Raw genomic sequence first — 23975 nt, 5'->3', positions numbered from 1 at the left:
GTTCATTTTATTTGTTTATTTATCGTTTGTTTTGTTTGTGATTCGCAGTGACCCACCAATTTAACCCTAGCCTAATCAGAGGATTGTTTACAATGACCAATTCACCTGCTAATTGATAGGCCTTTGGAATGTGGGAAGAAACGGCAGTACCCAGAAGAAAGCCATATGGTTCAAGGGGAGAATACCAATTATTACAGATGGCTCAGGAATTGAACTCTGAAGTCCGAAACCTCGAGCTGTAATAGTGTTGCACTAACAGCGATGCTACTGTGTCAGGGATTTGGTGGGAGAAGGACAGCACCATTAAGAAAGGAAGAGAAATTTACATCATGTTAGTTGTTATTTGTTGCATATGAACAAGTGGACTGGGAGTTGTTACTGGTTCATCATTTTCATATAGGAAGTGGAACATTTCCCATATCTAGGAAGCCTCCTCACAATGAAGATAGACATTGATGAAATTCACCACTGCTTACTATCCACTATCACAGCCTCTGATCAATGGATGAAGTGGCATTGAAGACAAAGACTTGGCCTTGGCATAAAGGTCAAATGCTTCTGAGACCTGGAAAGCCTATGGCAAGCATCTCAAGATTTTGGAAAAATGCCAGTGATGCTGTCTCTGCAAAATGTAAATTCACTAAAAATGAAAGCAAACCATTGTTAACATCCTCTCCTGAGCTGCCAACACCAGTAGGGAAACCTTAATTATATTCCATCATTTAGGTTAGAAAAGCCGTTGTTTGCATGTCTAACATCAGGCACCTGAAAAAGTCTATTATGTGTTCTGTCAATGGAGGAGATTACCAGGCAGATAGGAGGAAAAATTATGATGTGCTTAGAATCTTCATGCAGTGATGCAACACCCCCTCTGACACCGACCGGTGAATCCCTGGCAGCTGGTTGCTCAAAGTGGAGGAGCAGCACTGGGAAAGGTCCTGAGAACCTCAAGCTCATGCTTTGGGAGTATATAGAGCTCCTGCAAATGCCACAGAAGAAGCAGACCACATCACAAGCTACCTACCTGCCTACCTTATCACCAACACCTGCCCCCTCTTTAGATGTCTGTTGCATCCACATTGGTCTCATTATCTACTTTAGAGTTTACAAAACCACAGTGGATGTTATCCTTAATTCCACTGGACAGTCCGAATAGTTTTAGCATGGAACATGCCAGAAAGTCTGGAGATTTGCCGGCTCTCCTTCAGTATCAAAGGGAGTAAATGAGAGAGGCTGAAACAAAGAGACAATCAGAGGAGAAAGTTTCTATTCACAGAAGGATTGAAAAACTAACTGCAAAGTTGGTCCTCTTTAAAACCAGTTTTACACATTTCTTCATGTCGAGAAAAGTTGAAAATCAGCATCGTGCCCGTACCTTTGCTGAATGTTCTAGGACAGGGATTTCAGGGGCACTTTTCCTACCCTAAATTGTGAAATGGCAAAAAAAACCACGTGCTGCTTGTAAGAGTTAACCCTTGTGTGTTAACCCGTGTGTTGTGGTTATATTTGCATAGCTTCCTTCCTGTGCAGTTCCTTCTCTATTTTCTGTCGTTTCTCTGCGGCGAGAAGCAGCTTAATTTCTTCTGATGGCTGAGGTTCAGCAGAGTTCATCACGACACTCGTCGCACAGGTAATACAATCCTTGCTGTCTTCTGCAGGAGAACCCCTGGTTCACTGTCTGATCCAGAGTGGGGCTGTTTGAGCAACTTAGACTTACGATGCCGGTGTATGAGTTTCTGCGAAGAAACAAACTTGTGCGGTGCGTTTCCCCCCTTCAGCTTCTCGTAGTTGAGTGGTTGCTGATCTCCCTGGGCGTCTCAGTCGAACAGTCTTGAGTGGACACACCCATGAAACAGCAGCAGATTTACTATGAAGTTGCAACTGAATGCTCATCCTGGCTGGATGGAAACCGCCACAGAATTTCTTTTTTATATATGCTGTTACTTTTTCTTCCCCTCACGCTATTAGCAATGTAAGTTGGCCCAATGAGAAAAGTACAAGTTAGTCTATGATGATCCTGCCTACTTGAGCAACTGGAATTGTGGGAATGACCCACCTGATGATCATTGAAGGGGTTGCCCAGCGTGGCTCTCCTGTGAGCGTTCTTGGCCAAAAAGCCAAATTTTATTCTGAAGTACATACAGAGAAAATTGTCTGAGCCTTTTGTAAGTGAAGATCCATCATTCTCTGCTTGAAATGACACACGCTGGGGGGGAACGAGCTTGGCCAGGAAGTGTATACAATTTTTAGGCTGCACTTTAAAAATACTTGGTTGAGTTGGATATAGGAGGATTAACTGCTACCTTTCAGTATGTTTTAGGAAGTGATTCTAACCAGTTTTGTCAATTCTTACTGAAGGATAGGAAAAGAAATTGACCCTAAATCTGCAGATGTTCCAGTGACATTCTGTATATTGGTTTAATGACAAAATGTGTGAATATTACTTTAACTTATTTTGCATTTGCACATTTTCTCAGAGTGGCAGGGGCAAACTTGTTAACATCTTTGATAACTGGGAGAGGGGGCTTCTCCGTGATGTACGAGCTGATGTTCTCACAGGGGTTCTCTGGGACTTTGACCTTGGTGCTGAATGAAAGCCTGGTGTCTGCCCTGTCAAGATAATACTTCATTTGCTGTGAAGACTTGAGCTTCTTCCTGTTCATCCTTCTTGGTAAGGGAGAGCATGAAGCCAGGAAGTAGTGTTGAAAGATATTTTGGCATGTCGTGTACTGTATCCTGTCGATAATACACACTGCAACCACATTGCCTTGGCATTTGGAGGAGGAGATGTATATTAAGCAAATCATGTTATCTGGCACGACATTGAGCTTGTTGAGAGTTTTGTCCTCTGCCATGGTGTTGACTGATGATGACCTTCAGGAATTTTATTATGGGTAATTAATACACATGTTAATATTTTAGATCAAAAAGAATATGATTTTTATCTACAAGGTTAATAAGAATAAAAAAAAGAATTAATATTGTGCCTTTTGCAGCTTCAGGAAGTGAACAAGTGACTTGTGTCATGCTTGTCTTGCTCACCAGGCATTGCTGACAATTGACAATCAACTCAATAAGATTGCCAGTATTTTATTATTATGTTTCCTCTGATAATGCATATAGACAGGGAATCGGAATACAGCACTGGACACCGTGTGCAGTTGAAAATAACTGAACACTCCTATTATTTAATCTGTCTGTCTCCAACAGTTTTCCATGCGATGCACAAATTGCTGGTGTTGAGATGGGTATTTCAGGAAAACTCTGAAAGTGTCATCATTCTGGACTTGGAATGTTGCATCCTGCTCTTGGACGTAACACTACTTTTGTGTTAACAGATGTTCACCTCTCCGTCTCATTTGGTGAAACTAGCCCGGCAAAATAGACTAAAAGGAAAATATTGTACATGCTCAGTGATCATTCTTGTGCAAAATTATATCCTGGGCTGATTGCAGTAATGTTTCCCAACATTTGATTTGTGCTTTGACTGAACTGGCTGTTGCTGCCTGTGGCAGAGCAGTAGAAATTGTTCAAATTTATTGGTACATAAATTCACAAATATTGATTATCTTATGAAATAAATCCTTAAGTTTCAGAAATAATCATCTTTATGCTTTTGTCCAGTGATTACTAACCTCTCATAGATGGATTATGCTCGAGGAGAGATAAATCTCACCTTTATCGATTCCTGAGAATCTTTCAAATTATTAGTAATCATTTGGTCATTCCAAAACTCATCCTGAGGTGATAAAATGTCATGAGGTTGTTTCTAAAAAGATCCTTGTGTCAATTTACATAATTGTATTTCTTGAGAGCCAAGTAAAGCCCATCATTGTTAAATCACAATTTGTATACTGTTATGAACCCCATAACTGGGTCACTTACCAGCAAAGATAGAGAGGTCCGCTGAAGTCTGATGGTACTATTTTTAAACGTTTTTATTTATAAAGGGCCACAAAAGTAAGGTTAATACAAACATTCAGATAATATACGCCGTCAATACTCAATCTAAAAGCGCAGGTATAGTAATAATCAACAATAAGAAGTAGCTCTATCGTTTGACTAGGGGTAAAACTATTGTCCGATGGAAATATAAAAGTCTCGCCAGTTCATGAAGGCTTTTAGCCGTTTGAGGGACCGCTGGGTGTTCACGGGTTGGAGAGAGAAAATAAACTTGCCAGCCTGTTGGACTCAAATCGTTGAATCAGGAATGTGAGTTCCCTGTTGTCAGTTCAGAATCCTTTTCGGGGTTATCAGCCACTCGATTCCCAAGCTAGGGGAACCGAATCACACGTGGCTCCCGAACAGCTTCCCGTCCTTACGGGAGCGATGAGCGATGGTGTCTCCGTCTGGTGCGTCGCTGGCTTACTGCCTCCTGCTGTCCCCTTTTATCGTGACTGGCAGATTGGTAGATGTCAATCAAGGTAGGGTGATACAATCCCCACCCCACATTGCCCGAGGGTGTCCATGTCCCTGATAGCTGGCACATACTATAGAGTTGCAATTCACACAGGTGTCTCTAAGAACAATGGTCAAATTCGTTGCATTGTCTCTCATTTCCTGGGTCCAAGACCCGAATTAATAGTGATCTTGCAATTCTCCGGAAGGAGGGGGCCGGTCCCGCACCCTTCGGCCCCTCAGAGCTGTGGTACATTCATAACAATACCCAAATAAATACATAAATCAATTTTCATTACTGCCTCCACCCATCCTCTCACAGAAGAGTAATGGGTTAAGGAAGAAACCTATTGCCTGCAGAACCTTTTGTGTTCTCCTGTTCTATGCTTACTCTCTTTCTCACTCCTGCTTGTCCCCGTGGCTGCCCCTTTCTCCCCTTAGTGTTTTGCTTCCCTTCACTTCTCGTTGGAATGAACAAGGATCACACTGAGACTCAGTTGTTCATATTTTACATTGGTACTGTACCGCTAAAGCTTCGGGAGGAATGGTTGCCAAATTTACTGACAATGCAGCAACAATTGGAAAAGTCAGTTGCAGAAGACTTAAATGAGACAAAATGGATTTATTTGGGTATAGGACCATAAGTTGTAAGAGCAAAATAGGGCCATTCAACCCATTGAGTCTGCTACACCATTCTATCATGGCTTCTTCCACCTTCCAGTCCTAATGAAGAGTCTTGGCTCGAAAGGGTCAGCTCTTTATCCCCTCCATAGATGCTGCTTGACCTGTCGAGTTCCTTCTGCATTTTTAACTGTAACCCTAAACTGTGACTCATGATTAACTCAATTTTTGCGTCATTTATGCTTCACAAAAAAAAAGCAAAACATTAACCTTTAAGAACAATATCTCATTATGTAAGTGCACGAGAAAAAAGGAGCAGGATTAGGCCTGCTGACCTTTTGTGATTCAGGCACTAGAACATCTAGATCCCACTGAACTTTGCTTATTTCTCTCCATTTAGATGATAACCCACCTTTTCATTCTTCCTACTGAATGCCACACTCCATGCTGTTAGGAACAGCATAGACTGTAAGACATAGGGACAGAATTAGGCCATTCAGCCCATTGACCTTGCTGTGCTATTCCATGATGGCTGGTTTACTATCCTTCTCAACCCCATTCTTCTGCCTTCTCCCATAAGCTTTGATGGGCTGACTAGATAAGACCCTATCAACCTTCACTTAAAATATATTTAATGACTTGACCTCTGCAGCCAACTGTGGAATGAATTCCACAGATTCACCACAGTACTCCCAAGTGCAGTCTGACCAATTCCTTATAAAGCCTCAGTAAAACATCCTTGCTTTTATATCTTAAACTCTCAGAATGAATGCTAGCATTGCATTTGCCTTCCTCACCACCGGCATAAACTGCAACTTAACCTTCAGAGAATCCTGCAAGAGGACTTCCCTATCCCTTTGCAGCTTTGAGTTCTGAATTTCTCCCCGTTTAAGAAATAGAATACACCTTTATTCCTTCTGCCAAAGTGCATGACCATGCACTTTCCTGCACAATACTCCACCTGCCATTTCTTTGTCCATTCTCCTAATCTGTGTAAGTCCTTCCCTGCTTTGTTAACATTATCTGCCCCTCCACCTGTCTTTATATCATCCACGAACTTGGCCACAAAGCCATCAATTCTGTAGTCTGAATCATTGACATATGATGTGAAAAGAACCGATCCGAATACTGACCCCTGTGGGATACCACCTGTCTCAAGCAGCCAACCAGAAAAGGCCCCCTTTATTCTCACTCTTTGCCTCCTGCCAGTCAGTCAATCGTCTATCCATGCTAGCTTCTTTCCTGTAATACTACGGGCTCTTATAAGGTAGCCTCTTGTACAGCACCTTGTCAAAGGCCTTCCGGAAATCCAAGTAAACAACATCCACTGACTCTTCTTTGTCTTTCCTATCTGTTATTTCCTCTAAGAATTCCAACAGATTGTCAGGCAAGATGCCTCCTTATGCAGATTTTAGCCTATTTTACCCTGTGTCTCCAAGTACACCAAATGCTCTTCCTTAATGGAGTCCAAGATCTTCCAAATCACTGCAGCCAGGCTAACTGGCCTATAATTTCCTATCTTCTGCCTCCTTCCTTTGTTAAAGAGTGGAGCGACACTTGCAACTTTCCAATCCACCCGAAGCAATCCAGAATCTAGTGATTCTTGAAGGAACACTACGAATGCCCCCAGAATGGCTTCAGCCACCTCTTTCAGAACCCTGGTGTGTAGTCGCTCTGGCAGAGGTGATCTATCTACCTTCAGACCTTTTCTTTCCTCTGCCATCAGATTTCTGAATGGTCCATGAACACTACCTCAATATTTGGTCTCTTTTTGCACTATTTAATTTAATATATTACTGTAATTTATAGTAATTCTATGCATTGCACTGCATTTCTGGTGCAAAGCAACATACTTCACAACATGCAGTATGTCAGTGATAATAAACCTGATTCTGATCCTGACACTGAATTCTGTTTGTCAGGTATTTGCCCAACCACTCGAAAACCAACAGTATGCTTCATTGCAGGGTCACAGTATCCTTATTGCAACATGTCTTTTCATCTACATTGTGCCTTTTGTGTTATTTCCCTGTGTATTTTGCAATTCTTCCACAAACATTGATCAGCATTTACTTATGCCCTTTTTTTTAAACTGTTCTAAATTAAAGCATAACTCATGGGTTTTCATTCACTGTTCTCTTTTCCAATATTCCCCAGCTTGCTCACTTCCTTTGCAAGAGTTCATTCTTTGTCTTTAAATAACTTATTGCTTCTGAACTGACTGAAGTGTATATTTACTGTCACCTTTATTATCTGCAATCTTGTCTTTTCCGTTTTCAAGAAAAGCTTTTCATCTGAACTACAAGCTTGTGTGCTTCCTTTATTTTCTGGCATGATGCAGAGTTGCAGGGATAGTATGAGTCATCAGCTGTATGTAGCTGTTAATGCTTTACATACAGTAAATCAGCTCCTGCTCCACTTCACCTATCAGTATTAAAATTATTTTCTTTATTCTTGTGTTTTTATAGTTTAAACTGAAATGCATCTCTGCTGTACACATAAACTACTCCTGGCATGCCTGATGTTTGAGTTACAGAGGATTTTTGTGGGTTTTTCTCAATGGTATGGAAGAATTTTGCTCAACTGACTCCGTAGATTATGGGCCCTTCTTTCTTTTGCCTCTGCTAGCTCAGCACCAGCTGTGGATCCTGCCCTGGACTGTGGAGTTCGGCACTGAGCTGGGTTATTTTTAAAGACAGGTTCTATAGGAGCAACAGTTCAGTTTTGATGAAAATTTGTGCAGAGCATGTCTGAGTTCAGTCCTGTCAGTATAAATTTGTCCCCTCCCTTCCCCCGATTCCAGTGAGATTCCGGACATCGATGAGGATGGGGAGCTCGCGCGCCTGGAGGCTGAGCAGAAGCTGCTGCAGATCCGCCGGAGCCTGGATGAGAAGGAAATGCAGGACTTCGAGCGCCTGCGGCAGCAGGGTCATAATACGGAGCTGGAGCTGGAGGAACTGAGGAAGAGGAGAGAAGATCGACGCAAGGCGCGAGAGGAGGAGGAGCTACGCCGGCAGCAGCAGGAGCATGAGCTGCAAGTCAGAGAGGAGGTGGGTATGACCCTGGGCTTTAAAGGCATTTCCAACAGTTGATGGTGCAGTCTAGGGAAATTCATGGCTTGGTCATTGTTAGATGATTAGAAGCTTTCAGACAAGCACGGGTCAACAATGGTTAGCTTTGATGTTTTAAAGGAAAATTGCTCCAGGACTCTACTTTGAGCATTATAGAATTACCTTCATTTCAAATAGTGATATGTGGGCAATGGTGAGAGGATCAGCGTTGCCTTGAGTATTTTGAAGAGTTATAGAGTCATCAAGCACTACAGCACAGAAACAAGCCCTTTCACCCATCTAGTCCATGCTGAACAATTAATCTGCCTGGTAGCATCGACCTGCACCCAGACCATAGACCTCCATATCTCTCCCATCCATGTACCTGTTCAAATTTGTTGGCATTCAAACTGCACCCAGCACTTCCACTATTTTTCATAATCATTAGCTTTGGGCAAATTCATTTGGAGTGTGGGAATGGAGGGTGACTAGACTCCCCAAGGAATTGCGTTGTAACAATGCCTTCCATGCTGCAGGTTATGTTTTCCATTTACACTACCATTCTTTCTTTAGCATCTCGCTTAAGAGATGTCATGGCTGAGGAACTACTTTGAAGTTTACAAGGGGTGATTGATAAGTTTGTGGTCTAAGGTAGGAGTCAATTTTAGAAAACCTAGCACATTTATTTTTCAACATAGTCCCCTTCTACATTTACACACTTAGTCCAGCGGTCCTGGAGCATAGGGATCTTGGACCTCCAGAAAGTGTCCACAGCAGCAGTGATTGATAAGTTTGTGGCCTAAGGTAGAAGGAGATGAGTTATATAGCTCTCATTACATGCACATGCAGTTCAACTCTTTGAGTGATTATGCAGAAAGTTTGAAGTTAATAACTCATCTCCTACCTTAGGCCACAAACTTATCAATCACTCCGATGAGTCATTGTCACTTTTTGTTTTCCTGAGTGAGGTGTTGGGGTGCTCCAGTTGCCATTTTCAGTGTGGGCGATCTGTTAGCTTTTGTGCGGGGGGGTGTGTTTGATGTATTTTCTTTCAATGACTCCTTTGGTTTATTCTGTATTTCATGGCTACCTGGAGAAGATGAATACCATGCATATTTTGACAATAAAATGAACCTCAGAACCTTTGAGAATGAGGCATGAGCAAGTAAAACTCATCCCTGCCACTTTTAAGTAACACTGCTTTGCCTGTGCTATAATAAACGTGCAACAAAGTCTGGAAAATACTAGCAATACCAGTGGAATGTACAATGATGGAGACAGGGTAATATGGAATAACAGCTGATTCAAATTTTGGCATCACCCAATGTAAGGAGAAATTTCTGCAGATAGTTGTAGATGTTTGTTCTCTGAAGCTTTAGGTATTTAAAGGAATCCTCATTTAGTAGCTAGTAGGCTTGTTTAATAGACTAATACTCCACTTCCTTTGTTGTCATTGATGGCCTGCGCACTACCTCTTGAACAAGAAAGATGAACAGAAATTGCTGGAATACTCACCGAGTCGGGCAGCGTTCCCGGTGAGAAGCAGAATTAACAATTCAGGTCAAGGATCTCTCCGATTTTCAGCAGTTGTTGCAGTTTTTGGTTGCCACCGTTTTGCTTCATGAAGACTCAAGCATGTACTACCCGTGAGCAGATAAATTCCATTGATTTCATTCCCACTCCCTTGTATTGGGATGGTTCAGTTTGAAACCTTGGCCATGCCTTCAGTTCATTGAATGTTACCCAAAACCCTTTCCATTTTCTTTAAGATGGTCCTACAACCCTTTCTTCAGCTTGGTTTTGCTCTGGCAGCTGATCACAGAATTGTTGTACTTCATTTTGTCATAAGGGCTACGTAAATAGATGCCGTTGCTCATTTGTTATAGTTTGTTTTGGCTTGCTTATTTGGTCTGCTCAAAGCACCCAGAAAACAGAAAATGCGACTGCCATTTGTCGAGCTTATGTGCGATCACACTGAGAAGAATGATCCAGTTTACTTTTGGTTATGCACCTTTGTGTGATCCTAGCATTTGTTAATTGAAAGTACTCCAAAAACGTTGCAGTCATTATGACAATAAGACATAGGAGCAGAAATAAGCCATCTGATCATGGCTGATCCATTTCCCATTCAACCCCATTCTCCTGCCTTCTCCCTGTAATCTTTCATGCCGACTTACCAAGAATCTATCACCCAATGATCTGTCCTCCACAATCCTCTGGCTAAAGATATTCCTCCTCATCCCCATTCTAAATAACATCCCTCTATTCTATGGTTGAGCCCTCTGGTCCTAGAATTCCCTTCCAACTATAAGAAACATCCTCTCCACATCCACTCGATCAATGCCTTTCAACATTCGATAGGTTTCAATGAGATCACCCCTCATTCTTCTAAATTCCAGTGAGTACAGGCCTAGAGCTATTAAACACTCATCATGTGATAAGCCTTACATTTCCAGAATCAATTTTTGTGAACCACCTTTGAGCCTCAACATCTTTTCTTAAATAAAGTGAGCAGCCTCATCAGTGCCTTGTAAAGCTGAGGCTTTATAATCCTTAGGGAAATTAAAGGTTATGGGGAAAAGGCAGGTAAGTCGAGAAATCAACACGTACAAACAAGCTGGATGAACTCAGCAGGTCGGGCAGCATCCGTTGAAAGAAGCAGTCAACGTTTCAGGCCGAGACCCTTCGTCAGGACCTGCTGCCCAACCTGCTGAGTTCATCCAGCTTGTTTGTACGTGTTGATTTGACCACAGCATCTGCAGTGTACTTTGTGTTTAGGTAAGTGGAGATGAGTCCATGGCCAGATCAGCCATGATCGTTTTGAATGGCAGAGAAGGCTCGACAGGCTAGATAGCCTACCCCTGCTCCTATTTCTTATGTTCTTATCCTTGTTTTTTTATATTCTAGTCCTCTTGAAATGAATGCTAACATTGCTTTTGCCTTCCTCACCACTGACTCAACTTGCAAGTTAACTTTTAGGGAATCATTAATGCTGATAATATGATAACATAAACTTAGAATAAACAGATAAAATAGAAATCAAAGATAATTTTACTAACAATAAAAATAGATAACACAAAGCACACTGCAGATGCTGGGGTCAAAGCAACACATACAAACAGGCTGGAGGAACTCAGCAGGTCGGGCAGCATCCGTGGAAATGAACAGTCAACGTTTCGGGCCGAGACCCTTCGTCAGGAATAAAATAGATATTTTGAGATGTCATGTTACATTTAAAATGTCAGACGTCATATTGGTTGGACTATGCAATACAATATAATGTTATCCTCACAGGAAGAAAAGAGAAGAATGAGAGAAGAGAGAGAGAAGCGGAGGATGGAGGCAGCAGAGAAACGCCATAAAGTGCTGAGTATTTCAGGTAGTGAAATGGAGGACCCATTCCTCCCCCTCAGTCCCAGGAGCCCAACCTATAAGGTAAGAATTCCTGTTGATGTTTTTGTTTTGATGGTGTCTCAGTAAAGGCTAAGCTCCACAAGGTTAACAGCACTGAATAAGACTTAGGATTGATAATATAAGGAGAGGGTGAAGTGGGGTGGGGGTGCAGAAATAACACTACTGCACAACACTAAATTAGTAATGCATTTGCATAGAAGGGCACAGAGCAAAATTCAAATCCTATTGCATTTCCAGTCTCGCATCTGCATTAAACCTCACTAGTATGTAATGTAAACACTGACCTGGAATTCCAGGAATCAGCTCACAAAAGAGTATCATGGAGTTAATTCACAGACATTTATAAGAACGATGGCATTTTTTGTTTGCTTTAAAAGATGTTTGTAATCTTAAGCAGTGGTAGCCTAATGCATATGAACCTTTGTTCATTGCGTAGAATGACATTATGATATGCCAGCTAAGATTTCTATCTAACCAGTTTCACAACAGTACTGGACATATACTTCTTAAATCTTTACGTATAAATTAATACCTGGTTGCATTGATTTGTTGGTGAGACAGGTTTACACATTGTGATTTTTATTCAATTGAATGTGTATTTTGTTTGCTCTTTAATGGTATCTTAAGTCTTAAATGATGCTCTAGCCAATGTGGAGCCTTGCTGTCCAACTCTGACAGTGCAATTAATCTTTCAGTATATCAGAATCTTCAGTAAAGGCAAGGAATACAGACAGAGACACTTCTGTGTTCATATAAGTAATGCACACATGGCAGTATCTTTCATTGCCTTCTTTTCAAATCTTTTTATTAATTTTTTTAAAAAAAACAGAAGAAAAATATTATTACAAAACATTTGAGAGTACATAATAGATTAATTAACAATCAAATATGTATTGATCAATACATAGAATCTCTCAAACTCATATTGTAATATAAATGATTTAAGAGAGAGAGAAAAAAAACCCCCCAAAAGAAAACAACAACAACTAAATAAAAAAAAACTAACCAACATGGGCAATCGCATAATGTTATATATATACAGTAGTGCCTATGACTCCCAACCTCCATCCACACAAATCAGGATAGTAGCAATAAGGTTCAGGATCAGACCATTTAATTCATATGAAAATGCTGAATAAATGGTCTCCAAGTTTCCTCAAATTTAACTGAAGAATCAAAAACCACACTTCTAATTTTTTCTAAACTCAAACAGGAAATAGTTTGAGAAAACCACTGAAATACAGTTGGAAGGTTAATCTCTTTCCAATTCAGTAAAATGGATCTTCTAGCCATTAGTGTAACAAATGCAATCATTCGTTGGGATGAAGCGGATAAACACTTATTATCTATCATTGGTAGGCCAAAAATTGCAGTAAAAGGATGTGGTTGGAGATTAATATTTAAAACTCTTGAAATAATATTAAAAATATCTTTCCAATAGTTTTGTAAACAGGGACAAGACCAAAACATATGAGTCAACGAAGCTATATCAGAATGACATCTATCACAGGTTGGATTAACATAAGAATAAAATCGAGCAAGTTTATCTTTAGACATGTGAGCTCTATGTACAACCTTAAATTGTATTAGAGCATGTTTAGCACAGATAGAGGATGAGTTTACCAATAATAAAATTTTTTCCCATTGCTCAATAGATATAGGGCAATGCAGTTCTTCCTGCCATTCCTTCTTAATTTTTTCTGATATATCTGGTTATAGATTCATAATCATATTATAAATGATAGCTACTAAGCCCTTTTGACAAGGATTAAGAGCTAAAATTCTTTCTGTAAAGTCCAATGGACATTCTTTCGAAAAAGACTTTAGTTCATTATATAAAAAATTTCTAACTTGTAGATATCTAAAAAAATGGGTTTTAGATAAATTATATTTATTAGATAACTGTTCAAAAGACATAATGTTATCATCCAAAAACAGATCATGAAAACATGTTATACCTTTTATTTTCCATAAAAAAAGGCTTGATCTATGGATGATGGTCGAAAAAAGTAGTTAGATGTTATAGGACTTGACAGCATAAACTTATTCAAACCAAAAAATTTACGAAATTGAAACCAGATTCGTAATGTATACTTGACTATAGGATTAGTTATCTGTTTATTCATTTTGAATAACGAAAATCCCTATTCAATAGGGATTGAATCAGCATGACCATTAAAGATAAAAGATGTCAATCACCCAATGTAGGTGTTGATCCTTTGAGGAAAAGGGTGTTTGAAGGTCAAAGTCTCAAACTCAGCACAAAACTCATTGTCTGCCAGGATGCAGTGATCTTTGCCTTACTGGCTTTCCTGCAGCTTAAAACACGAGGGAGATACCAGCAATACCATCTCTGCAAAATGTTCAAAGTCATGTTACAGATATGCCCAAAACAAAATTGTCAAAAACAAAAGCTAGTCTAGATAATCTTGATCATCCTGAAATCCTCTCCACTGTCCACCAGGTAGCGGCCTCTTCCCTGTCAAAGGAAGATATCACCTGGTGGACACAGAAACCCAATGTAACTGACAGACATCCCCAAGAACTTTCCATCAAGAACTTTTAGGTCCCACATTGGCCTCATCTGCTGTCCAAAAGCCCAAAGAAACTAGAGTGGCAATAAGTCATCTTTATTCCTAAGGGATTTACTCAGAAGAAGAAACTTTAAGAAAACACTTGATAAATATGGATGTAAGTGGTATTAACAACAACGTTCCAAAACTTATTTAGAGTCTAAAGTAAAGAAAGTCAGTGGATGATTTGTTCTTCACACCGAAGGGAGATGCCCTGTGGTATTCATTGGATGGAGGTTGAGACCAAATTGGTGGAAGTCAGTTTTGGAATCGCTGTTCTCCTTGTAGCAATGTAGTAACGAGTAGGGTAAAAGTTGCCAATTTCAAAGTTTGCAAATGACACGAAACACCGAAATGCCACCAGGATTCTGGGACATAACACTTCTTAGGAGAAAGTAGGCTTAAATTTGATTCTTTCACTTCCAAGGATATATCTCTTCAGTATATGGCTTGCAAATATATTGCTTAAGATTGCAGTTGCATGGCTTAACTTGAATATGTGTGGTACTAACAATGCTGTCTGCATGGTGCATGGCCTTTTATTTTAGAAGGTTTCCAGTGCTAATTAATGACAGAGTTCATATCTATCCTGGTACTGCACCAGTGCAAGCAATTTGAACGAATGTTGTAGGAGTCGCAATAGTACAAAAGTCAGCTTGCTTCTGCCAAGAAGTCTTCATTCATCTGTCAGGTGTTGCACAGTAAAGCCCAACACTTAGTGCACCAAACATATTGGGCATTAAACCATCAGATCCAGCTGGTTTTACTTCTCTGTGGGTGATACCTTAACCCCGCTTATCACTTGATCTGGTGGGACAGCGGACAGCAAGGAACTCGCATTGTGCAGCCATGAGCAAGTTTACAAAGGAATCCATGTGGAAAATGGATCTGGTGCTTTCCCAGCGTGTATGATGAATAAACTCTTCTCGGGCTTCCAGCAGGGCAAGGGTATTGATTATAACCGACGTTTCGATGACAAACGCTGCCATCTTCTTCAGGGATGGCAGAATTTGTCATCAAAATGTCAGTTGTAATCAATACCCATACCCAGCTAGAAGCCCAAGAAGAGTTTATTTGAATCCTTGTGATCTTATTCTGGAAGACCATCCCATTGTATTGCCATGCTGACCATTACTCCTCTGTTACTGTGAGAATTACACAGGGAAAACACTGCATAAACTGAAATAAAATAAGAAAATGTTGGAAATACTAACCTACTGAGCAATTCCAATGTTACATTGTTTGAATCAAATATTGATTGTATCTTCAATTGTGGTTAATGGTCTGATGATCTCATTTTACACATAGCAGGCTTTGTGAGTGGGTTGTTTGCCTAATGCAGGTGGTAAAAAAACTCAGCCCTTCCTTTCAAAAACAGCTTGATCCTTTCAGCCCAAGTGATTTCAGCTCATTTTAACAATGTCCTGAATGTTCCTTTCCATAAGTTAGACGGGCCACTTGAACAAATAAAAGCTACTTGCATATTGAGAGCTGTGTGTTCCTCTTTTTGGGTAGAAACTATTTGTTTAGTGGGTTGCCTGGACAGCAGGAGCACCTGTTTCCTATTTCCTGACTCCATTTTCCATTCCCCATATGGACAATGTTTGTCACATTTAAAAGTCTGCTTCCTTAGTTGCAGTATTCCAAATCTTGACAAATATATTGAGACCATTGTTAAAAGCTTGTAAAATAAATCCTTTTCCACTGCTTACTGTATTATTTTAATATCTTCTGCATAAACCTGACTGGAGCTCAATATCGGCAATAAGCTTTACTTTCATATTTAAAAAGGACGTTGTTGTTTAGGGTCTTGCCACATGCTATTTGTAGTCATGGCCAGATCAAGGTGTTCCATTTTAAGACTGATTTTCATTTTATTAATCTACCTTCTACTAGACATAGTATTTAGTAATCAGAAATCGAACTTTTAATCCTCGATTTGATTTTGAGAAAAGGTGGGGTTCATTTGAGTTAATTAATATGGTTTCCTTCGGATTTTTCTTTAAGTGGATTTGAGTTGGCGGATTGATTTTTTTAAAATGGAAGCTTGTATGATGTATAGCTCCGGGGTTGTGCTCCCAAAGGTTTTTATTTGTTTTTTTTCAGTTAATAGGGGTTTTCTTTTTAGTTAGTAGGGGTTCTTTAATTTTTCCTTCTTTTTCTTTCAAAAAAATATTCTTAACACTTTATTTTTTCCTTATTATTATTGATATATTGCTTAGCTTTGTTAATCAGTTATTTGCTAATTTAATTCCTTATGGTACATAATGACATATTGACTTAATGTATTTTTTTGTTAATCTTCAATAATAATTAATAAAAAATATTTTAAAATGAAAATAAAAAATATAGGCTATGCCTTAGAATTATAATATCAATAGAAGAAACTAAGCCAAGAATATTATGTATCTTGTCCAAATCTGTTTAGCTAGCCTCCTCCTCGCTGATTCCTCCCTCCTAATGTGCCAGGGCCAAATTTATACATGGATTAGAGAATGGGAGATATTCTTAAGAAATCACATTATTGTTAGCTATAATAGAGAGGAAGTGGAGCAGTACTGGAGAAACAGGTGCTCCTGTTGTCCAGGCAACGCACTAAACAAATAGTTTCTACTCCAAAAGAGGAACACAGCTCCTAATATCCAGGAGAATAATATGCACAGTATATCCTTCCCACTAATCAACTGGCAATATTTTATCAATAAATACAAAGGGTTGATATTCCATTTCTGAAAATGAAACAGAAATATAGGCGGTCAGCTTCTGAAGTAAGAGTAGTTGACTGCATAAGATCAGAAGCAGGATTCGTTTTTAAGATCGATGTCCACAAGGGGGATATTTAAAGACTGCAATTTAATTTCAGGTGGGAAATGATGAACGATGTCCAAAGAATGTATATCTTTCTTAATTGTGATTAATTAACATGTGTCTGCAAACCCTTTATTCCCCCTGGAAAATCCTGATACAGGAATGACAAGCTCAATTGAAGGTGAAAATGCCATGTAGTTTGCAGAAGTTTCTTTTAGTCACTCAGTGTAGATTGTTGAGTTTTTTCACAATTTGAATTGTGCTGTGAACTTTGTTATCCTTGTGTGGCTGACTTTAACTTTGCAGCTACATGCAGTTACAAAAAAGGAATTCAAAACAAAAGGGCGATGAAGAAATTTAATCTTATAAATGAGGCACTGAGCATTAAAATTGAAGAAGTGATACTGAGTTTGTTCAGGATGTTGGTTAATATGTTAAGTAATACAGTCAGATCTGACACTCAGTTATGGAGTGGGCATTTGTGGTGTGTACCAGGAATTATTTATCGAAGCCTTTACAAAAATTTGCTTCTCTCAGCAAATAATAAGGCATGATCTAATCGTGATTTTTCAAATTATTATGAGCTCTCGGAGGGTAAATAATACCCACCAGTTAGTAACCTATCTTTTTTCCCAAAAGGCTTAAGGTCTGAATTATCTAGCCTGGGAAAGTTTTAAGGATTTAGACACTTTTTAAATTACTTCTTTCTATTGAGGCTAGACTTGACAGTAGTTAAAGGAAAGAAAATAACCTTTGAAAAGTGTAGAATATTAAAGGGTGTAGGGAAAGAAAAGGGACCGGGGATTACAGTAGAAACTTCGGATTGAAAAATTGGCAAAGGAACAAAGGATGAATATCCTGCCTTTGTCCTAGAAGTTCTGTGATTATATAATGGGAATGAGCTCCTTGAACCAGACGTGACTTCATATAAATCCCTCAGATATATGTCGGGCTTTAACTCATTTCTACTTCTGTTGTTAACCTCCTGTTTGATTCTGGCTTCATTACTTTGGTGTGTGTTTTCCTCAGGATGTATCTTTATGATTATGCTCGTTGGATTCCAGACATTAACTCAGCCTCTCAATTCCTTACATATTAATCAATTATTAGACTTTGATTAAATTTCATCTGTAACTGAAATTATATATTTTTTAAATTCAACCATGAGATACTGGAAAGACCTGTATTAACGCATATTGACAAAGGTAGCAGTGCACATCATTGTGAGGTGGTTTCTTGCCCAGGTCATTTTGAGAGGTCTAAAACTTGGACCAGCAAAGTTAAGGAACTGTGTCTAAGTCAAAAGTTGGGGGAATGTGGTAATGGTGAGGTTCCACTGCCTCCTGCAAGTTCTTGGCTGTCCATTGGTAGAGGTGATAGGTTTGAAAGGCAATGGGGTAGAAGCACTGGCAAATTTGGTCCCTGGAGCATGCAGCAGCTGCAGTAAGCAAAGTGAATATTCATGGTGGTGGTTGGAGCTTCATCAAATCGGATGCTTAGTCCAGGATAGAACATAGAACAGTACAGCACAGGCACAGGCTCAGGCCCTTCAGCCCACAATGTCTGTGCAGAACAAATTTTAAACTAACCCCATATGTCTGCCCAAAGTTTTAAATTCCTCCATTCTATGCTTGTGCATGTATCTGCCTAAAACCTCTTAAATGTTGCCATCATATCTGATTTCACCAGATACCTGCCATTCTGTGTAGCCTTGCAAATCTCCTTTAAAATTATCCCCTCTCCACTTAAATCAAATATTAGCAGGCAGTAAATCTACCCTACCCTGGGAAAAAGGCTGGCTATCTATCATATCAGTGGCTTTCATATCATAAATACTTTTGTCAGGTAAACTCCGGTCCAATGCTCCAGGGCAAGGAACTCCTGATTGCTAAATACTTTTCATTCCAGAATGTTGCCGAAATCAGGGTATTAGAGAGGCAACATTCTGGATGCCAGTTATGCACCCTCTCTGAAGCTTTACAATTTTCCTGTAATGCGGTGACGAGAATTGCACACAATGCTCAAAGTTGCATAACCCAAGCTTAATACTGTTGCAACGTGATTTGCCAACATAGATATTCAATATCCTGACTAATAAAGGCAAGTGTAAGTATGCCGCCTCAACTGCCTTCTGTCCTTGTGTTGCTGTTTTCAGGGAACTATGGGTGTTCACCTGAAGATCCCTCTGTACATCAATGCTCTAAGTGTCCTGCCATTTATTGCATACTTCCTGCTTGCATGCAACACTATATTCTTCCTTGGATTAAACTCCAATTGGAACTTCTCCACTCATGTTTCCAACTGCTCTCTATCCTGCTGCATCCCTTGACAATCTTGTTCACTGTGCACAACTCCCCCATTTTTCACGCTTTCTGCAAAGCTGTTAATGAGTCCATGTACATTTTCGTCTACATCACTTAAATACGTATCACAAATAACTGAGACCCCAGCACTGATCCCTGTGGAACACCACTGGTCATAGACCCTGAATCAGAATTGCTCCTCTGCTAACCTCTGTCTTCTATGATCAAGCAAATTTTGAATCACTGAAGCTCCCATGGCTCTGATATGCCTTAATATCCTGGATCAGCCTGTGAAATGCTGGTATCGAGTGTCCTGTTTCTGCAGAGAGTATTTTGATTATGCTTTGGCAGACCCCAAACTGAGAAGTAGATTGTTATTGAGTTAATGCAACCTGAAAAATGAGGTCCATCCTTTAGATAATAATTGAAAGTGAACAAATGGCAAGAGTGCTGGTCAGACCAGATTTGTCTTGTATTTTGCGGACAAGGTCTAACTGGCTTCTCCCCCCATTCTTTCCAGTCCTGGTGAAGTTCTCTGCTGGAAATGTAGACTCTATTCCTTTCCATTGCTGTTGCCTGACTTGCTGAGTTCCTCTAGCGTTTTGTTACTCTGGACTTCCAGCATTTGCACAATCTCTTGTGTCTAACTGGACGCTTATGATTGTACCCATACTGGAACAACTTTTCAGTTTCTATGACACTTCTATGACACTGTTATTCTTTACTGCTCCTGCCCATTCTGCCTTTTCTTGATATCTTCTGAGGCGATTATTTATTGGGATACAGTGCAGAATAGGCACTTTCAGCTGCGCTGCCCAGAAATCCCCTTGTTTAATCCTAGCCTAATCATGGGACAATTTACAATGACCAATTAACCTACATCTTTGGACTTTGGGAGGAAACTGGAGCACTCGGAGGAAAGGCTCACAGTCACGGGGAGAACATGCAAACTCCTGACAGACAGCAGCGGGAATCGAACATGGGTCGCCTGCACTTTAAAGCGTTGTGCTAACCACTACTTGACCGTGGATGAAGATGGGCCACTAAGATGTGTACTTCAGGAGAGGTGAAGATGGATTTCAACTGCTGCTTGCATCCACCATTGGAACCTGCAGCCTGAAATGCCTGTCACTGAACCTGCACATAAGGGCCTTGTATCAGGGGAGCCAGGTGTCAGGGACTGTTCAAACTTTGCTTAGTGTTTGCAGCGTGCAGAGGTGCTTCTTGCAAAGCTTCTTACTAAACACTTCAGCCTTACTTTTCTACTTGTCTGTTGGTTTAGGGTGAAGTTGTTTTGGACCCTTCTCCTTCCATTAGCCATTTAATTGCCCATTACTAATTATGACAGGATGTGACTGGAGTGCAAAGCTTTAATCTAACCCATTGCTGTTGGATCATATTGCCTGTCTGACCGTATCCAGGCACCCATTACTTTAATATTTGTTCTTAAAGCTGTGATGCAACTTGAAATTCTATTGTGCAGCATAGTGGTTACGTGCATTGCATAATGGAGTTTCTTTGGTAAGTTTGCTGGTAAGAGGGATCCTGTATTTATCTGAGCAGTAAGTTTGCTATTTTGCTTCATGCCCTCTATGCTAATAACGTATTGAAGCTTGGCTGGCATACGGCTTTAGATGTAACGGTGTGATTACGCATGCCTGGATGCCAGTCTCCCTCGTGTACCTCCATGCTTTGCAGCCCAGTCTCAACAGTTAGTGGTTCACCTCCCCTCGTTCCACTCTGGCCTGTGAATGCCTTATGCATGCAGGGACAGTTCATTTGTACGTGATGCCTTTGGAAACAGAAGAGACATCTTTACCACACAGCCGGCGTAAACGTGTTTGTTTCATCCTCCAATTTAAAATAAGCTCCTTTCTGCACTATGGTGATCACTCCCTTGCAGTTTTTCATCCCAGCAAATCCATGGTCCTCTCTTACGTATTTATGCTTATTTGCAGCAATTTGACCTGTTCTCAACCCTTAAAAGAGATGGTAGTTGAGAACATTATTATTTGCATTTAACATGATTTATCTGTAGTTCACTTTTTTTAGTAAGTGACCACAGACTGCTTGAAGCATCTGATGAGTTGTGAAACAGGATGTTGAGAGGATTCAATCTGTCACATTGCTTGCAAACAGCATGTCAAATCTTATCACACCCTCCATCAAAGGTGTGTACCCAGAACTTTGTATAGACACTAATCCTCTGGTGTAGCATACTCCTAGCAAAAGAGACACGAAGGTTTACAGGTTTTTATTAGAACTATTAACCCTGATATTTGCAGGGGGTGGGGGGTGTAGTGTGGACCCAGCAACAGCAGAGAAGTGTGGAAATCAAAAGACATGCAGGCCTGTTGATGGTCGCCAGGTCCTTTTCATTTTCTAATTACATTTCCTACAATTCTGGCAATTTTCCAGGCTTGCCACCTGTAATGGAAAAAAACTGCATCAAGATGTCTTTGCTGTGAAGAGCCCCTGACAATCAGATTAGAAATGAGTTGTGTTGGAGTGAGAAGAGGGCATCAAATGGCCACGGAGGATTGGTACTTTTAACAGGGTTTGGTGGGAGCTCAGTGTTTATCAATTACAGTGGCTTAAAATGGGGCAATGATAGGATTAGCAGAGACAAGGTTGGAGGAGGAGTCATAAGGGATGATATTTAATTGAATGAAAAGGACTCATAGGAGCTGCTTCTGGAAGAATTTAATATGAAGCTCATTTTCTCAGTGCAGGCGCCAAGCGTTCAATTTCAGTATAGCGGTGACTTATTCAATTGTCTTCCTTCTCTCACTGAGCAGGGAAAAGGAAAAATAAACTGCTCCAATGGACTTGTTGGAGTGCAGACATAGGATGTGAAAACTGATTTCTGGTAGAAGGAAGGTGATGGGCAGGGTTGGTGGGATAAATCATTAACTAAATGGAAACATGCGCACTTAGTGAGTCTAGCAGTCACTGATCTTAGCATTTCATACATCCCAATGTAATTTGAAATATTTTGTATTATTTATATTTTTAATGACCTTTTTTTAGTTACTATGTCATTATAAGTTTAGGTAGGTGTTTTACGTGCTGAGAATCATTGTTCTTTAAAATACTGAAAGAAACCAACTGGAAACTCATGGGGTACTCAAACAATGCCAAGTCCATCACCCTTATGGATGTTGGTGGAGGGATAACATAGCATTTAAATGAGAAGATTATATTATTCCGTTGTTTTCTTTATTATTTTTCAAATGGGATACATCTGGTAGATTTTGCTTTTTGCCTATCTTTGTCTTTCCGTTATGGCATTAAGTGTGTGTGCGTGTGTGTAAGAGCAAGAGGCAGAGATGAGTTGGTGTGGTACGGCTATTTATATTAAATGAGTAACTATCTAAATGCCATTATTCGAATCATGATTGCTCCTGGAATGTGTGAATATCATAAAAACTGAGATGTCAGTTAGAGAGTTCAGATCACGGCCTATTCCCTTTCTACAGCCAGTGTTAACAAGGAGTTTCTGCATGCAGATGGAGTTCAAGGAACTCCTTTAATTTTGCATGCATCTATTTGAAGAAATAAAATAGATCAGTCGCATTAAATATGACAACCTGAAACTTCCTTTTCTGTAATATAGAACATGTCTGGGGAAATTTCAGTGTGTCATGTCTTTCATTTACTTTCCCAAACCCCAAATGGACCTGGCCATTGCATTTCTGAATTCTCTTTGATGACTCTCCTGTAGCTCTGCCAATAACACTAACAAGACTTGCTCTCAGTTACCTTTGGCCTGTTACTAATTTTCTGCCTTTTCGTCATGGCGTTCCTATCTCCTATCGCCTGTGTCTGTAATTTCAGAAAGAGTTTGACGAGGGAATGACATCAGAAACAACTTGCTTGGTGAGTCAATCAAATGCACAGTTAAAACCAAATGAGCCATCTTGTTCCACATCATGTCAGTTGATACCATCTAAATAAATCTCATATTCAGTCATCAAGCCAATTCATTTGGTTGGATTGTCAGTCATTTTGTAATTACAGTTTATCATCCATTCATCAAGTGGATTAATTATACAAGATTGACAGTAAAGTTGCACTGAATTCAGTTATATTAGCATTTCCATTATTCTGACTCAGATCAGCTAACTAAACAAAAGGAAATAGCAATGAGCATAGACCAAAGATCAGGCCTGAGGCTTTTTGGTCTTGGGGCTAAGCTTAATTGAAGGAACCACATTTGTTATGAGTCATCTCAGATGGAAAGGCTCATTTAACAATGCAAATATACAGTATGTAGAACCATTACAGTTTAAAAAATCTTCCCACTTCCCCTCCTGCAATTTGTTTCCTCTGATGCAGTGACCTGTCCCAGGGTGATATCGCCACCTCTTGACCAGAGCTGAGTTCCCAAATGACCTGGCACAGTTTGCAGACTTCAGGTTACTTTTTCCCATGACGTTTGATTATTCTCCATTTTAAAGTGGACAGTTTGGTCTCTGGAGTGAATCATTTCAATTTCTCTGCTAAGTTTCAATTTTAAAAATGTCTACAGATGTCCTGCAACATGTGTGCCTGCGGCAGCACTAAGACTCAAGATTTTAATTCCTGCATAATCCTACAGGCTTTGCAGGAGATATTAACTCAAACTCCATCAGACTCCCAGCAAACTGAGTCTTACCATGACACATACCTTTAAAGCACGAGCCATTAAAGTTGTTTAAAATACTTGCTCTGTAGTTGTAAAATCATACAGTTACCAACTATTTCTGCTAACGTTGTTCCAGTTGAATCTTTAAAAGAATTGGGAGAAGTTAGTGGCCCTGATCGGG

General features: G+C 40.0%; 1 protein-coding gene across 2 annotated transcripts in view; it reads left to right on the top strand.

The window, feature by feature from the left end:
- LOC140729541 (uncharacterized) overlaps nt 1–23975 on the top strand; it is a 170656-nt gene that overhangs the window by 110686 nt on the left and 35995 nt on the right. Inside the window, exons 5-7 of one of the 2 annotated variants that reach the window (XM_073049385.1) lie at nt 7823–8069; nt 11364–11504; nt 23005–23046. In XM_073049385.1, coding sequence (XP_072905486.1) covers nt 7823–8069; nt 11364–11504; nt 23005–23046 — 430 coding nt within the window. The remainder of the gene's footprint in view (nt 1–7822; nt 8070–11363; nt 11505–23004; nt 23047–23975) is intronic. The other variant, XM_073049386.1, reaches the window with a different exon arrangement.

This window comes from Hemitrygon akajei, chromosome 6 (assembly GCF_048418815.1).
Source record: "Hemitrygon akajei chromosome 6, sHemAka1.3, whole genome shotgun sequence".
Lineage (NCBI taxonomy): Eukaryota > Metazoa > Chordata > Chondrichthyes > Myliobatiformes > Dasyatidae > Hemitrygon > Hemitrygon akajei.
The sequence above is the reverse complement of the archived record's forward strand: the minus strand, read 5'-3'. Positions and strand labels throughout refer to the sequence as shown.